Genomic DNA, 15,938 nt, shown 5'->3' with positions numbered 1-15,938 from the left:
AGAAACACACACCTCCCCCCCATCCTCCTCAGTCACAGGGGGAGATGCTGCTGCAGAAATTCTCCAACATTTCCAAACTTATTTTTGACCTTTGCAGTAGGGATTACTTTTTTACAAACCTCCTTTGCTTCAATAACTGGGTCATACTTCACAAAAAAAAAAAAAAAAAAAAAAAGCAGATCGCCACTTACAACACTTACAATTATTTCATTAGTAGATGATACTCCAGACAATCCAACAGCTTGAGAAGCTGCTGGCTGCACAGGTCCAAGCATGCTGCCTGTGTAAGAGGTCCTTAGTGCTAATTGCTGATGCCAACCTCAGCCATTAAGAAATTATTTCTAATGCATCTTACAACAGTCTCAATAAGACCTTATTAAGGAATTCATCAGAAAGCAGAACCAAATAAAACAGAGAGTGATTAAAGAAAAAAAAAATAATCCTCCCCCAGAATGCAGGATCAGCGGGAGAGAAAGCCAGAAACCATCACCCAAATGCAGCAGCCCTTACCTGTGCTGCAGTCCCAAAGGTGAGCAGGGGGCTCCCATCATCCCAGCACCAGTGCAGCTGCTGCCTGGGGGCCTCCCCATATAGCCTGGGGTGGGAGAGGGGCTCAGCTGCAGCTAATTCCCACCCCGCAGCTCCCTGCAGAGTCGCATCTGGTCCCCTGTGCCTGCAGACCTGCTCAGGGGAGCCGTCATCTCCTGCTCATGTGGTGCATGGTCCAGGATGCTGCGGGGCCACATCCAGCTGCTCGCTCCAGGTGCTGCAGCCTGGGGGTCGCCCCAAGGACCCTTGTGCTTCCCCTGGGGTCCTTCCCATGAAAAGTGCATTGGGGGGATGGGGCACTGGGGCCAGAACTGGGGTTGAGCCCAGTGAGCTTGGAAGACCGGGGATGCTTTCTCCAAAGACTGAAAAAAATAATCCTTTGAAGTAGCAAGGAAGAGGATGGACAGTTTGTGCTGAAGAGGTGTCACCCACAAGGCATGACATCTCCAAGTAGCACGGGGACACAGGGCTGGATCTGTGACTCATGACTTTTTTGCTTTCCATCCTGGTGTTGGTATTACATTTCGAGGACTATATTTTATTCATAAAAATTGCTGTGCTCACAGCCGTGCCTGGCGGAGCTGTGGTGGCTGAGCCCAGGGCTGGCTCCTGCTGACAGGCGTGGGTGGGGGTGCTGTGCACTGCCTGGGGCTCCAGGCTCCCTAACAACTCTTGAAAATAAAATACACCACATAAAACCAGGGCAAGAGCCAGGTTCCCCTCCATGACCTAGAGTGTGGATACCACGGTGGCCCCCGAGTGCCGGGGCCGGGTTTACAGCACGTGATGGGCTGTTGTTGGTAACCGCATCCCTGACAGAGCATGTGAGGTTGTATTTTTAACTTGGAGGTCCTGGTGAGATGGAAAACCGGGTGCCCTGTCCAGGTGCTGCACAGATCAATGGAAAAACTCCGGCTGCCCATCAGCACCTCTGCTTTACCAACCCCAGGCACTGCAGCAATTTGGCAAATCTTACCCGGTGCTTCGCCCCAGAGAATGGTTTTAAGACCGTCCAGAGCCCAGCAGAAACCGTTTGCTGGTGCCTCTGCTGGGGAATTAGCTGGGAATTGCTTCCCTGTGGAGCTGCCAGTGCGGAGCTGGCAGGGTGAGATGGATATGGGGATGGTACAAACCTGACTTGCCCAGCTCAGAGGCTGATTTAGCATCTCCAAACAGGAAAAACATTCCCAACCCCTCAAGAGGGTAAGGAAAGGATGAGCCCGTGGTCCTCAGGGGGCTCAGTGCCTCCTTAGCACTGTGTTCGCTGGGACTTGGCATTCACAGGCTGCGGAAAAGGCTCAAGCAAATGCTTCAGCAGCCCATTAGTGCAAACATCCCCTTCTTCCCCCCATGGGCAGGATCCTGTACCAGGCTAGGAGATGGCATGCAGCAGCATCCCCCCGTTCCTCCCCACCACCCTCCCGCAGCTCTGCGCCCACCCCACTGGGCTCAGCTGAGACAAGCAGAGGCTAAGAACATCAACTGGGTTTTATTCCTCAGGTCTGACAAATAAAAGCACAAATCCTCTTTGGAAAAAAAAAGATGAAAATAAAACCAAAACAACCCCAAAACCAATGTTCAAAACACACGGACGGTTTGCGTTTCTCAGGACGGAGGCCGTGCCGTCAAGCTCTGCTGCCAGACACATGTCCTTTGCAGAGATGTAGTTCAAAAAAACCCAACAACCCACGGAGGAGGAAAAGACACAGGGCTATGGGATTCCATGTCAATTTTAGGGAAAAAAGGGCCCTTTTTTGCTACTGGTATAAATACCCCATCCGAGCAACTCAGAGCAAAAAAATAACTGTAATGAGGACATCCGTTCTGCTCGGCCCCATGGGCACAGAATCTCTACCGGCACCTCAGACTGCTACAAGCCCTCGGGGACAGTGGCCCAGCACCCAGCATGGGTGCCCCAGCTCTCAGCTGGTCCCCCCGTGGGGTGGCGGGTGCTGCCGTCCCTGTGAGCAGCACCCATCACCCTCGCCGGAGGCTGTCCAGATGCCGCGCCGCAGGGGACCAGGGAGCAGGGGTCCGGGGGGAGAGGGGAGAGGGGAGGAGGGATGCCGGGGCACGGCAGGGACACAGGTGGCTGCTCAGGCGCAGGTGGCCTCCTGGCTCTCCACGGGGATCTCGCTGCCACAGCCACCCTCGCCGTACTGCTGGTAGGGGGGGATCTGGGGCGCCTCGATGATCAGCAGCCCCTCCGGTGACAAGGAGGCAAAGACAGTGATGGGGTCCACCTCGTAGGGCAGCCTGTAGGAGGGAAGGGAAGATGAGTTGGTTTAGGAGCTGGGGGGGGTCAGGGCGGCTGCAGCTCGCAACATGCCGCATCCCTGGTGGACATCGGCCCTTGGGAAGCCCAGGCAGGACCCCACCACATGGGGTACTACCGATGCCGAGCCAGCAGCCCCGGCGCGGGGCTCAGCAAAGGCAGTGTTATTACTGTAGCACCCGGGAATGTGCCAGGGATATTTAAAGCGGCCTCCTGGCCTGTCTGGCCCCTGTGGGTGCTCTGTTTAATCTCCCCGGCAGATGTGTTTGACGGGATGTCGCCTGCTGCTTGTGCCGCCCAGACTTCTGCAAAGCAGGAGTAAATCATCGCCGCGCCGCAGCCCGCGTCAGCCGCAAACCTTGCCCGTAAAAGGAGCCGCTGCAGCTGCGAGCGGGAGGGAGCATGGTGCTCGCCCCAGCTTTCCCACGGGACTTCGGGATGTGCAGGGCTCCTTCGGGATGGAAAAGCAAAGCTGAGCTGCCGCCAGCTGAGGAAACCCTTCCCATGCCCTGGCCTTTGCTGCTTCTCCCCGGTAACCCCACGAGCCCCCCAGCACGGGTGAAGCGCCATGGTTGGGGCTCGCCTCGCCTCCCTGCCCTTTGCCAGTTGTTGTTGCCAAAGCGAGCTGTCGCGGTGAGTCAACGCGATAGCAATCTCACTGACATCATTCAGATAGATACAGTCACACATAGGGGTGTATTTTGGGGCCAATGATGGTGTCAGCCCATCATGCCCTGCTGAACCCCTGGGGATGTGCTGGCACCGGGAGTGGAGCTCCTTGCACCCCTCCTGCTCCCTGCACCCCGGCCGGCTCCAAACACAGCCCCAGGCCTGGAGGAGGCTGGCAAAGCACCCAGAAGAAGACCTCCATCTCTTTTCCCTCCCTCGGGAAATCACCGTGTGGCCCGAACCAGCCGGGCACATGTTGCAAGAGGGCACATTTTGGGGTAAAAACCAGCTCTGGAGTCCCTGCATGCCTGAGCTGGGGCGCAGGGACTGGCAAAGCTCAGCGCATTGCTGCCAGTGGCATCCCTGCACTGCCCACGCCGCCGCGACAGGGTCCCACAGCAGGCTGATGACATTTGGGTGCTGGTTGAGGGGACGTGGCAGCCCCCCCCACCCCAGCTCCTTCAGCTGTGTTACCAGGTGGGTGCCCTAGGGCCGGCTGGTACCTACTGGATTTTCTTGGTGAAGTTCTTGGAGACGATCCCTCCTTCCACCTGCTGCTCCTCGTGTTTGCCTGCAGGGAAGGGCAACACCCCACGTCACCACCTCACCAGGAGATTATTTTTTCCCCAACAACAACAAAACCCAGCAGGAAAGTTTTCAGAGGAGTTGCTTTCCTTTCCCAGTGCCAACTCTTCCCTCTGGGGAGGGCTCTCCTATGTTGGGAAGGAGATGCTGGACATGGCACACCCATCTTTCCAGTGAGAGTCTGGGGTCTCACAGGCTGCCAAGAGCTGGGGCTTAAGAAAACAGCCCCCAGACATAATAAAACCTTTGGAGGTGGCAGCACCCCCCTTCTCCCTCTCCCCAGGATGGGCTTCCCTGCATCGTGCTGTCAGGCTGAGGGTCCTGTGCCTGGAGCATCTCTGAAGTTAAGACCACACTGGCAGCTGCCCAGCTCCCCTCCCCGACCTGCAGCTTTGCTGCTGCGATGCCGTTAAGCCCCAAATAAATACCGAGGGTGATGCTGCACGGCAGCCCCCAGCCCCTCCCTGGGGACCCTGGCCCGGGGCACTTGGGGGCCATGTGGGATGTTGGTGCTGGGCTAAAGGGATGCTCAGGGCTGGGGACCGGTGGCCCCCCCTGATGTGATGCCCCCCACACCCACTGTCCCCATCATTAATTGAATTTTTAGGGATGGCTTCTGGTTTCTTGTCCCCAGGCGGAGCCTCTTGGGGCTGGGTTGGGGGATGTGTGTGTGGGGGGACTGCAGTGTGGCTGCCCCTGCTTCCCAGCACAAGCTGCTTCTCTCTCGGCCCCTTTAAAGGGAATCTCCCTCCGCGCCTCACCCCGGCTATAATTAACCAAGCCAAGCTGGGGCCCCTCTTGGCAGCTCGCTGCAGGGTGCCACAGCCCACAGCGGTGCCTCCCTGGCCGGCCAGGGCAGAAAGTGGGGAGATTTACCCCAAAGGAGGCTCATCCTTTGCATTTTTGCAGCAAACCACCACAGCTTGTGAGCTGGGTCCCCCGTGGCACCCCCAAACCGCCTGTGGGGCTGCCCCAAAGCCCTGCCGCAGCCCTGGCCCTGCTCCCAAGCTTGGGGCTGCTGCTGCTGGCTTAAAGTAAAGGTGATTTTTGCATTTTATGGCAATTTATTGAGCCAGCATGGGCTGGGCAGGCCCAGTTGCTTTTCATGCCCCATCCTCCTCCTCCCCAGTGCCTTTGCTCTCACCTGATACCTCGACATAGCCATCCTTGGTTTTGACCGTCAGCTCCTCGGGTTTGAAGCTGTGCACGTTGACGCACACCTTCCAGGGCTCGCGGGGAAAGGGCGCGGGGCTGCGGCTCTCGGGGTACCCCCCGAAGCGGGTGCCGTAGCCGGGGGCCATGGTGGAGGCACGGGCCATGCCGGTGCGCAGGGGACCCGGCCAAGTGGTGGTGAGCCGGGGCCGAGCCCAGTCAGGCCAGTCCGCCGTCAGGTCCCCGGGGAAGGGTGACATGCCGAAATCATCGTCCAGCAGGCGCGAGGTCAAGCCGGGCTCCCTGAAAGGGTCACGGACACTGCGCCTGCCGGGGTAATGGCAGGAGAAGGGCATCTGGCTGTCGGCCATGGCTTCCTTCGCAGGGGTCCGAGCGCGTCCCTGGGGCTCTCCCGCGGAGCCTCAGCCTCTGTGCGGCTGCTCCTGGATGCAAACTTCCCCGGGGAGCCCGTCCCGGAGGAGACGCATCCACCCCAGGTGGGATGCAGGCGTGCGGCTGCGGGTGGGCGCCGCGGGGGTGGTCCCTTCCTTCTCCAGCACCAGGTGAAGGGCGACGGAGAAAATCAATTCAGGGCTGAATCACTGGGAGCCGGAGCAGCGCAGGAAGGACGGAGGGAGCTCTCTGGCCGCGAGAAAACGCTTCCTGTCTGGCTCTGATCCCAGGGAACGGGGAGAGGAAAATAAAACTTCTCGCAGAAGAGGGAAAAAAAAATAAAACCGAATATCCCAAGATTAAAAAGCTTGTCTCTCCCCTCTCGCTCCCAAGCACTTTATGTGCGACTTTCCCTGCCACTCCCGGGCGAGAGCTGCAATAAATGCCTGAGCTCCGAGCCGAGAAACTTCTGTAACCTTCCAGCCGTCGGGTGAGCGCTATTTATATGGATTTGGGAGGAGGGGGTGTGTGTTTTGCAATTCCTGCCCTGTCAGCCGAGTATTTTGGAGAGGATGAAACAGCCGTGGAGAATCTGGGCTGCACAGCTGACCTCTCCTGCCAGTCCGAGGACCCTGGCTGCTGCACTTTGGCAGCTGCCCCGGCCCCCACCGCCCCTTCCCACCACCCTGCACCCAGTCCACCCACCCAAAATAGCCCCCAAGCTCAGAGCTGGCTGCTTTCACCCCAGTGTCACCCGTTAAAAATAACCCCTCAGCAGGGCTGGGCCAAGCTGCTCCCCTCACTGTAAAGCCACGTGTCCCCATGCCACCAAGCAGCCCACTGTACCAGGAAATGGGTCACTGGTGGCACCCCTGGCACGGCGCTGGGAGGGCGGTGGCACCCCACGCGTGGATGCTGGGGGGATGCTGGGGCAGGGGATGGACCCCTTTGGTGGCCAGGAGCGTATGGCCGCCCAGGGCTGCCCACAGAGCCCGGGTGCGAGAGGGGCTGCGGGATGCACGAGGGAAGCCGTGCTCCAAGGGGTGTCCCGCTCCAGCTCTGCTTCCTCAGCCACCTTCACCGGTCAGACCCAGAGAAATGGCCCCCAAAGGTGGGAAGAAGAGGGACCCCAGGCAGCAGATGGGCAGGGTCCTTGCGGTGCTGCTTAGCACCCACCTCCTCCTCACCCTCCTCCTCCTCCTCGCCCCACCACATGCCCCGACCCTGCTGCAATCGCCGAGCGCAGGCAGGGTGAGGTGCTAATGACAGCCGCGTGGCAGCCGGGCTAATTACAGGGCAGCAGCAGGGAGCGGGCAGCGCGCCGTGGGAAGAGGCGCGGCGGCAGTGGCTGTGAGCTCCCAGCAAGCACCCACCCGGGCGATGCCGTCCCGACCACGCAAGCAGGGTGCCCTAACCCTAACCCTAACCTGGTGGCAACGAGGGGCTCCCTGTGGAGGTGGTCCAGGCACAGCTCGGGAAGGTGATGGGATGCACCAGAGGATGGGATGCGCTGGAGGACAGGATGTCATCAGCGAGGTTCATGCTGATGCAGGACCACTTCCTCATGCCGCGTCCTCCCTCCTGGCTCTGCCTCATGCTCCTTCTCTCCAGCATCTGCAATTTTTCTAATAGACTTGATGGAACTAATTACAGCAGGAAGACTTTAATGCAGCACAGGCCGCGCAGCAATTCAGCCGCTGGTCACTCCAACAGCATTAATCACGCTGCACCAACACGGCGTTGCTGGGGGAGGGAGCTGCCTCTCCTTGACACGGGGCAGGGCTGCTCCCCTGTGCTCAGATCCTTCGCCCCCCCTATGCATGGGGACAGCCAGGCATCGCAGGGGTCTCCCTGGGGACCGAGGGGGGTGCCTGGAGATGCCTGGGGAGGTCCCACGTGCTGACTGAGCACCCCTGGGTGCAGGGAGGCAGCTGCCAGGGGTGAGGCTGAGCCCCTCCATCCCCTTGTCCTGCCTGGCTGCCCCTGCCCGCTGGGGGCTCATGCTGCCTGGGGGTGACAGCAGGGTGTCCTGGAGAACATCACCACACACCGAGCCTGAGCTTAGCTGGGCACCTGTCCCCTCGGCTGGGGAGCGGGATCACCCCAGCACCCAGCTCTGCACCCACTCAGGCAAACACTGGCCCACAGGGAGAGGGGACAAGCCCCAAGGAGGTTTCAGGTAGCCCCACGATCCTGCTGTACTTCCAGGAGCCTCCTAACATCTCCAGTCCTGCGTTTCCCCATGTAGCTCCGGGCCATCCTCCCTCCCCAGTCAGGAATCCTCCCTGTCGCCTTGTTTATCCCGATTAGTCACATGTCCCCTCCCGCCGGCTCTTGCCCTCTCTGGGCCATCCCAATTTAGCTCCTGCTGTCACTCCAAATCTCCTGGATGTGTCCCGGCACCAAGCCGGCCCCATGACATCCGCTCTGGGGAGCTTGAGGCAGCCTTGCAGCCTCCCTTCTTCCCCGAGTGACACGGGGCCGCTGCCCCGTCTGTCTGCGGTGCAACCCGAGCCTTCCTGGGTGCCCACCTGGGCCCTGTGGGGATCAGCCTGCTGACCTGGTCCAGTCCTACTGCTCCCCCATGGCTCTTCCAGCCAGTCCAGGGGAGGACCCAGGGTGAGGGGCATCACCTGGGGTGCCCGAGTGTCCCCACCGTCCTGTTGCTGACCAAGAGGGGTGAGGTGACTGCAGCAGGACCCTGCGGGCAGGGAAGGGCACAGCCCCAGCGAGGGCACTGCCGAGCCCAGCGACCTCCATGGGGAGCCATCCGCATTTCTGGCTGGGGTTACTGGTGCCAGAACAGGGCGGGAGGATCCAAAACGCCTGGCAAAGGGCAGCGAAAGCCTGGCCCAGCAGGGAAGGGAGTGCTGCCTGAAATACTAGCCCACAACTTTTTTTGCTTCAGCCTGCGCCCCGAGGAGCCAGCCCTCGGCAGCTGGGAGCGGAGGCACATGCCTCTCCCTGCGGAGCAGCTGAAACAACCCAAAATATCCCACTGCACGCAGTCGGATCCAAAAGGAACATGACAAATGGGGCTGCAATGAGAAGGAAATACTGTCCGAACCTTTATTGGAACCCTTTTTCTAACCAGGCTAACAACTCAAACACCCCAGGAAGACTAAAGAGTACAGTATGCATTTCGATGGAGAGCAAAGGGAGTTTTACAACGAAGTCAAATGAACAGATGCGCCGGTGTCATTTGGTAAGGAATTAACCACCAGGTGAGAAAACTGAGACGCTGTTTCCCTCGTGGCTTTTCTCACGTCCTGGCTTTTGTTCTAAACCTTCTTCTCATCCCCTGGGTTTCGAAGGCGGAGAGCTGCCCCCGGGCTGGTGAGGTTCAGGGTGTTGATCTCTAGGCAACAGCCCCAAAGTCAGGATGCTTGACCATGAAGCTGTTGCTACAACAGCAGATTTACCAGTGCTTCGGAGACCCTCCCAATCATGTGCAAACTTCCAGGTAGCAGCAAAAGTCATGAGAATTGTTCTCTGGTAAAGAGGTAATAAACCCCCACTGGACACTAAAGGGCAGAGTCTTCACTTAGGCACCTGAATCCATCCCTTTCTCAAACAAATATCCTGATTGCCCCAAGGCTGAGCGCCCGGCAGGATGGGCACACACCGGTCGATGCCAGAGGCATGTCTACCCTCCGCCAGCCCGTGGAGCACCAACACCTCCCACTCGGGTGCAGAGGCCAACGGCTGCGGCGCTGGTGGAGTGGCACTGGGGCAGGTGGTGATTTTTAGCACATCCCGTGCTTTTTTCAAAGCTGAGGAAGGATGCCTGCAGCAAGGTCCGGATCATGTCGGAGATGACAGGAGAGACCTTCCCAGTTTTGCCCTGGCCACCTTTCCCAAGTTCACATCCAGGCAAAGCTACTGGTTCTGGCACAAAGCTTGGCGAAGGGGGCAAAGTAGGACATGACACAAGGATGAGGGCCTCAGGATGGAGCAGGGTGGACATCCTTGCTTCCTGGTAGAGACCATGGGCAAGTCACTTCAACCGCATCCCCTTCCTCGCATCGATGAAAGGGCTACAAGTCCCCCCTTCCCCCAACAACCATTGAGAGCCAAGAGTGGGTCAGCAGTGGGAGATCAGAGATCTCTGGGGATCTTTGGTGATCCAAGCAGCCCTGTGTGGTACCGAGGAGGAAAAGCAGGTTCTTTCCTCTGCCACAGCTGGCCTGTCACCTCCGAACACCAGCACCTTTCCAGGGGGTTGTGATTTGTCAATAGAAGCTGGTCCAAGATGAAGAATTTCCCCCTGCCTCGCTCATCTCCATCTAAACGAGGTTCCTCCCTAAATCACTGGCAGTTGAGTTCCAAATGAGCCTAATTTGTCTGCCAGATGTCTCCATGCTGGCAGGTGACAGCCTCAGTAATTCACCTCTCTGATAACCTCTCTCCAACACATACGGCAACACCTCAAAGGCTCCTACCTTCGTGGACTCAATGGCAAGACCCAAATAGCTTTTTTTAAAGTAACGCTCAATAAATAGAAGAAATAAATATTAAATAGAGGCTAAGTCCTCTCAGCCTGTTCAATATACGTACAATGCATAGCAAAATAACAGTGATTGGCTGTTGCAGACAAGTTTGGTACAAATTCAGTCCCCGAAAATAACAAAAACATTGAGAAAAAATACAGTGAACACAAAGCAAAGCACAGCTGAGTGCTATAACCCAGGAAGAAAAGAAAGAACGCAACAGTGCTTTGAGATATCCCTTATCTTTGCTTTCCAGCAAACCTGCAGAGATTGTGCTGGGTTTTCTGGAGCCTGGCCCCAGTGCTGGGGTTGGGGGGGTGGGACAACTTTGCTTCGTGTGACACCCAGAGCCAAGGCAGGTCCAGGGAGCAGGGAGAGCCGACAGCATGACTCTGGGGTCAGGGGGACATTTGGGAGTGGGTGCGGCGGCGTGCACTCTGCTGGGGAAAGGCAACTGGGGCGCTTGTGGGATGGAAACAAAATTGTGGGTGAGAAGGAGCCTCTGTGTTTGAGCAAAGCAAAGCCCTCTGAGACACGGCCTCCAAAAAATGGCCAAGTTATTTTCCTGAAGCCTTGAGGCTGTGACCACCCCGGGCATCCCTCAAGCGGCCAACTGCAGGCAAGCAGTGATTCACCAACACCGAAATGACAGAGTTGCTTTTCCACCAGGCAAACACTGCCCTTTGCAGAGAGCACCAGCAGCAATCTGAGATGCCCAACGCAGAGCAAAAATCCGTAACAGCAATGAATGAGCCAAACAACACAGAATTTAAAAAAAGCGCTGGCAAAAGGCACAGAGACAGAAAAGCTCACGGGCTTCACGCAAACCAACAGAAAACCCAGTTGTCCACTGATGGGAAGGGTGATGTTCCAAGTTGTACTAAAGATCTTAAATAAGTTAAAAAATAAATACCACCACTGAGGGAAACTCATATGTATATGCACATATACACGCACTTACACGTACGTACACATACACACACAGACTTGGTTAGGTCCTGTCACCAGAGGCTGGATTTTGCAAGCATCTTCAGTACGGATCACTCTCTCACGGTCTCATTTCCTTAGTTTTTCCATGGGTGGGTCATTGCGCAGGGACAAACATGGCAGGGGAGTCCTAGCGACGGCATCCTCCCAGGGAAACCAGCGGTGCCTGTGCAGAGCAGCTCGGTTTCGGGTTGTGTGCTGGCTGCGGAGCCAAGGGAAACAGCAACGGCAGCCAGCTGGCACCCAGCCAGCACGAGCACGGACCGGGGCGAAACTTCCCCTTGCAGCACTGCAAACACCCTGTCACTCGGCTGGCCAGCGAGCAGACCCTCGCCGTCACCTCCATAAGGTCCTAGACCCGCTTCTACGGTCACATCCATCACGTTCCTGCGCAAATCTAATGGGAAACCCTAGATTTTAAGATGAAAACAGACAAACAGCTCTGCCCTGCATCCCTCTGTCCATTGCAACTCTCTGCCCTGCTCCAGAGAGTGCAGAGGGACACACTGGCAGTAGGAGTGACCGTCACTCCTCCAGCCACCTCACCAAGAGGGACCGGCGCTGTAAACCTTTACATGAGAACAGTGGCATGGATACATTCAAACAAAGAGATCCAAAAATAACTTATTGGTTAAAAAAAAAAAAGAAAAAAAAAAAGAAAAAAAAAGAAAAGAATAAATACTAGTAACAGTGACCACCTGCATCCATTCTGACATACAATTAAAAATAGAATAATAATAATAAATAAATAAATAAATAAATAATTTAAGAGGTTTACTCCAACACAAATCTGCTCAGGAAACCCCAGGAGCGTTTAGCTGGCACGGACTGTACGAGCAGAGGCAGTCCTTGAAGCAAAGATCAGCTAGACGGGTACGAGAGCCGCCATCAGCCTCATGCAACACTCAGAGTCATCTCCTGTCCCACGGTCGGCAGGTGCTGCTGACCCTGATGCGGTCCTTCAATCATCCGTCCCCAGCCATGAGGAACTCAAGTCAGCGTTGTGTCTAATATTTACACCAGTTGCACAAAGCCACTCTTCTCTCATAGTTTTCGACCTCCTGGCTCACTGCTTCCTTGCTACAGACGCACGTGTGCGTTAGGGGGTGTTAAGGGGCATGAGGCTGCTCTTGAAACACTGGTAGATCTGGGGTTTGGGCTCCCACCATGGCCTTCGGGTCATCCCAGGGAGTAGGAGGATGGGGCGTTTCAATGTCAAATGGGGAGAGAGTCTTTGGGGAAGAAATGTGAAGTTGCCAGCCCTTTACAAGAAGGCAGCTCACTGCAGAAGATGGCTATGGGGCCACTGCCCGGGCCAGTGCAGGAGGGAAGGCAGTGGCACCCCACTGCAAGATCACCCCATCTTTGATCCCTCAGCCACAGCCCTACAGCGTCTGCTCAGCTTGACCAGGAATGCTTTTCTCTCTTGTACGAGGTGGCCTCCCTGTAGACAGGCACACGTCCCCACCGAGCCACTGACCACACCAGCGCCCAGCGCTCTGCCTCGACCACCGTTATCCTCAAATTACCTGCAGACAGCAAGGCAAGGGATGAGGGACTGGGAAAAGGGGGGGCTTTGGGGGCTGAAGGCACAGGACAAGGGAGACCAGCAGTAGGAAGAATATTGGGAAAAAGGGATCACTGGCATTAACCTTTCCCTCGTACCACCCAGATGGAAATACACCCCACACTGCTGTACCTTCCAGCAGATAACAGGTTTATATGCTTGCTAAGGCCATCATCCAGCTCCCCCAGAACACTGCACGGCACTCAGCCTTCTGCTTCTGGCTTTGCCCCTTCACCTGCTGCCAGCAGCATGAGGGGGGCTGCAGGTAACTCTTTAGCCAGGGAGGGTTGTACTTCCTTCTGTCCTCTCTCCTCCTCCAGCAGATGCTGGCTCCACTTAGCCTTTTTCTGTGACACTTAAACGACACACCTCCTTGACTCATTAAGCCCAAACTTGTTAATAATCATGCAGGATGGAAGGGGAGGGGATGGAAAAAGGGAGGGAGGGAAGTCTTAAACCCAAATTAGCGTCTCTTAGCACCCAGGTGTTGTAAGAGAAAGAAACTCCTCAGCACCAGCTCAGCCTGTGCCGGGAGAAGCCTTTGTTACCCTGCAAAACACAGTAATTGCGCAGGCAGCTGGGCTGGCAGGCCCGGCAGGGAGACAAAGCCCCAGGGCTGCCCAGGCAGGCAGGGCCCTCCGGCCGCTGCCTGCGGCTCCTTGGAAAAACAGGCAATTAGTGGGGGGCCCTTTCTGTCCCCCTGCACTGCTCTGTCCTCCCAGCAACAAACTGTGGTGCAAGTGTACCCTGCTGCAGCTTGGCACCGGCCAGGCGACGGGGCTGCTGCGCCTGCCAATGCTGCCTTCAGGGGAGCCTGAGGGTCTCAAGCAGAAATGATTTCCTGAAATCCTCCTGGAAAACTGCTGCCTGTTATGAGGAAGGGGGATTGGGGTCCCTCGTCTTGTGCAATGGCCTTTTAATGCTGCGTGCTCTCACTACACCGCAGAGCGTGGCTACCTCCGTATCTCCTCACAGTCCCACCAGCATTGCGCTCCAAGGGCAAGGCTCCCTTTAGAAAAACCTAAACACAAACTGCAAGAGGGCTCCTCCCAGAAGGGAACCCCACGGCCCCTGCCCCCATACTGTCACCTGGCCCTCGGAGCACAGCATGACGCCAGCTCCCCTCTCCCTTGTACGCCACCAGCCCCGAGTCTGCTTCAGACCGCAGCAGTTTGTTTGCAAACAAGCCACAGTGCTGGAGGGGGGGGGGGGGCGGATAAAACCACCCTGAGAAAGACGATTGGTACTTAGTAGAAAGGGTGGGAGAAAGAGAGGGAATGGCCGTTTTTCCCTCAGGAATTACGTCAGGAGGGATTTCTAGCCTTCTATTTATAGCAGGGACTGGCTGACCTGCAATAAATAAACATTCTCTCATGGAAGAGGCCTGCTGCAGAGTGGGCAGAAATTCTGGAGGAGAGACCCAAGGGACTTGATATTTGCCTTGGGGGGGACAGGTCACCCCCACTCATCACCAAAGCTTCCCAGCAAATTCCTACCTAACTGGGTGTCTCCCTCCAAAAGAAATTAATTTCTTGGTTCCTGGTTTGGCAGAACAGCAAGGAGCTGAATTCTTTCCTTTGGAGCAGCTGGTAGTGCTTTGGAGAGCAGCAGCGATGGGGAGATGGGAGGATGGCGCAGGTCTGTCATGGCAGGCCCTCTGTAAAGCACCAACCTTTCTTCCAAGCCCTGGCCTGGGGAGCTGGGACCGATCCACCCACTCTGACAGGTGGTAAAGGGACTGCACCAGGCACAGGAGGGCTCTTACTTTGAACCGGGGAAGGGGGACCCGGCACTGCCACATCAGTATCAGGGATGATTGCTAACGATGGCCAGGTAGGTGGGAAGGAAGCGGAGAATGCCAGGAATTTAGAAGTGACACCTGCATGGCACGTAAGCCGTCAGCGGCACTCCCTAGCGACGCAGGCTGTTGGAGCTGCCTCCTGAGTCATAGCTCCTGCTCCTGCTGCGGCTGCTCCTGGGGCCTGAACTCCGGCTGCGGCTCCTGCCCTCGGTGCTGCTGCTGCTCCAGCTTCGGCTTCGGCTTGTCCGGTAGCTGGAGTAGCTCCGGCTCCGGCTTGGGGAGCGGCTAAAGCTGCTGTACCAGGAGGAGTAGCTGCTGGCACTGCTGGAGGAGGGACTGGGACGGTAGTAGGGGATGGGGCGTTTGCGGGCACTGTGGGGACAGAGAGATGTGGGTTACCAGCAACACAAGGACAGATTTACTGTCAAAATATCCAAAAAGTGTTTACTCTGCACAGCGCTCCCCAAAAATGTGATTGTATTTGTTTAAAAGAAAAAAGGGAAGAGATCAGGCTGCTGACAGGCCTTGGGATTCAAGCCCCAGGGAATGTCCCAAGCACCAAGTCTCAGATTGGGAGCTGCTTGATGCTGTCCCAAAGAGCCCTCGGTGTGAAGGCTAGAGCCAGTATTTGACTCTCTCTACAGTGTGGGACATCTACCACAGGAGAGGGTGAAACAAAAAGCCTGTGGGGGAATGTCCCTGGCATCTGACAGGTGAGTGCCTGCTCTAACTTCATCTGCCTTTTTTCCTCAGCTGTTGTAAATGAGACCCTCCCCCTCCATCTGCCCCGTATCTCTAGCTGGAAATCCCCAAGCTCCAGGAGGGGCGGAAGGGCCTGCTGATCAGGCTCAGGGAAACGAGTCTCCTGGAGAAACCTCCGCTGGCAGCAGCTGGGACCCAAGGACAGCCCATGTCCCCCTGGGGAGTGCAGCTGAGCCTGTCTCCAAACGATGAAACTGCATCCTCTTACCTCGTAATACGCCGAGCTTCAAGGTGGCTGGGAGAGTCTCTCCTGCGTTTCCTCAGAGGTGAATAGGACCGTCGCCGCTGCTGCCGGTCACGCTCCCTGTGCGACTCCTTCTCGCTGGAGCTGTACTTGTGCTCTCGCTCACGGTCTCTGGGGAAGGCACAGACTGGAAACGGTCACTGCTGGGTTTTTGTGGGGTGGGTTTTGGATGTGGAGGCAATGACCCACGCATGAAGGCACAGATGAGTGGAGGATACTCAGCTCCCAAAGGGACCACCCTAAGCAAAGTGCTCTGGTGGCATCAGCCCTGCACACACTTGCTTAGCTGGACAAAGAAACACCCACCTGGCTGGACACACAAACACACACTAATTGAGTCTGGGGGTTTCAGCAGTGTCTCCTGGTGCCCTGTGCTGCCAAGCTATGATGGCTTCCACGTACCTGTGTCTGTGGATGCACTCTGTATTTAGCTCTAACTAAAATTGCTCTTGCTGGTCATGCTG

The 15,938-nt window shown here is 56.8% G+C and overlaps 2 protein-coding genes across 5 annotated transcripts in view; both read right to left on the bottom strand.

Annotated features, from left to right (window-relative positions):
• Positions 1 to 2,037: 2,037 nt before the first annotated feature.
• HSPB8 (heat shock protein family B (small) member 8) lies at positions 2,038 to 6,084 on the bottom strand. Its single transcript, XM_037393134.1, has 3 exons — positions 5,223 to 6,084; positions 4,001 to 4,064; positions 2,038 to 2,805 (listed from the first exon to the last, which is right to left on the bottom strand). The coding sequence occupies exons 1-3, from the start codon at positions 5,599 to 5,601 to the stop codon at positions 2,646 to 2,648; spliced, it is 603 nt and encodes a 200-aa protein (XP_037249031.1). The 5' UTR covers positions 5,602 to 6,084; the 3' UTR covers positions 2,038 to 2,645.
• Positions 6,085 to 8,667: 2,583 nt separating this feature from the next.
• The window catches only part of SRRM4 (serine/arginine repetitive matrix 4), a 50,070-nt gene continuing 42,799 nt past the window's right edge, over positions 8,668 to 15,938 (bottom strand). For all 4 annotated transcript variants that reach the window (XM_037392792.1, XM_037392877.1, XM_037392955.1 and 1 more), the window contains 2 exons: positions 15,439 to 15,585; positions 8,668 to 14,840 (listed from right to left, as the gene is read on the bottom strand). In XM_037392792.1, coding sequence (XP_037248689.1) covers positions 14,579 to 14,840; positions 15,439 to 15,585 — 409 coding nt within the window. In that variant the 3' untranslated portion in view covers positions 8,668 to 14,578. The remainder of the gene's footprint in view (positions 14,841 to 15,438; positions 15,586 to 15,938) is intronic.

This window comes from Falco rusticolus, chromosome 1 (assembly GCF_015220075.1).
Source record: "Falco rusticolus isolate bFalRus1 chromosome 1, bFalRus1.pri, whole genome shotgun sequence".
NCBI lineage: Eukaryota > Metazoa > Chordata > Aves > Falconiformes > Falconidae > Falco > Falco rusticolus.
This window is presented reverse-complemented; position numbering and strand designations above follow the sequence as displayed.

What these genes read in the sequence shown, in the direction of transcription:
- HSPB8 (XM_037393134.1), bottom strand. Translation starts at nt 5,601, where the DNA reads ATGGCCGACAGCCAGATGCCCTTCTCCTGCCATTACCCCGGCAGGCGC. An exon ending in TGGCTATGTCGAGGTATCAG is followed by an intron (nt 4,065 to 5,222) that starts GTGAGAGCAAAG and finishes CCTTCCCTGCAG; the next exon opens with GCAAACACGAGGAGCAGCAG. An exon ending in AACTTCACCAAGAAAATCCA is followed by an intron (nt 2,806 to 4,000) that starts GTAGGTACCAGC and finishes TCCCTCCTACAG; the next exon opens with GCTGCCCTACGAGGTGGACC.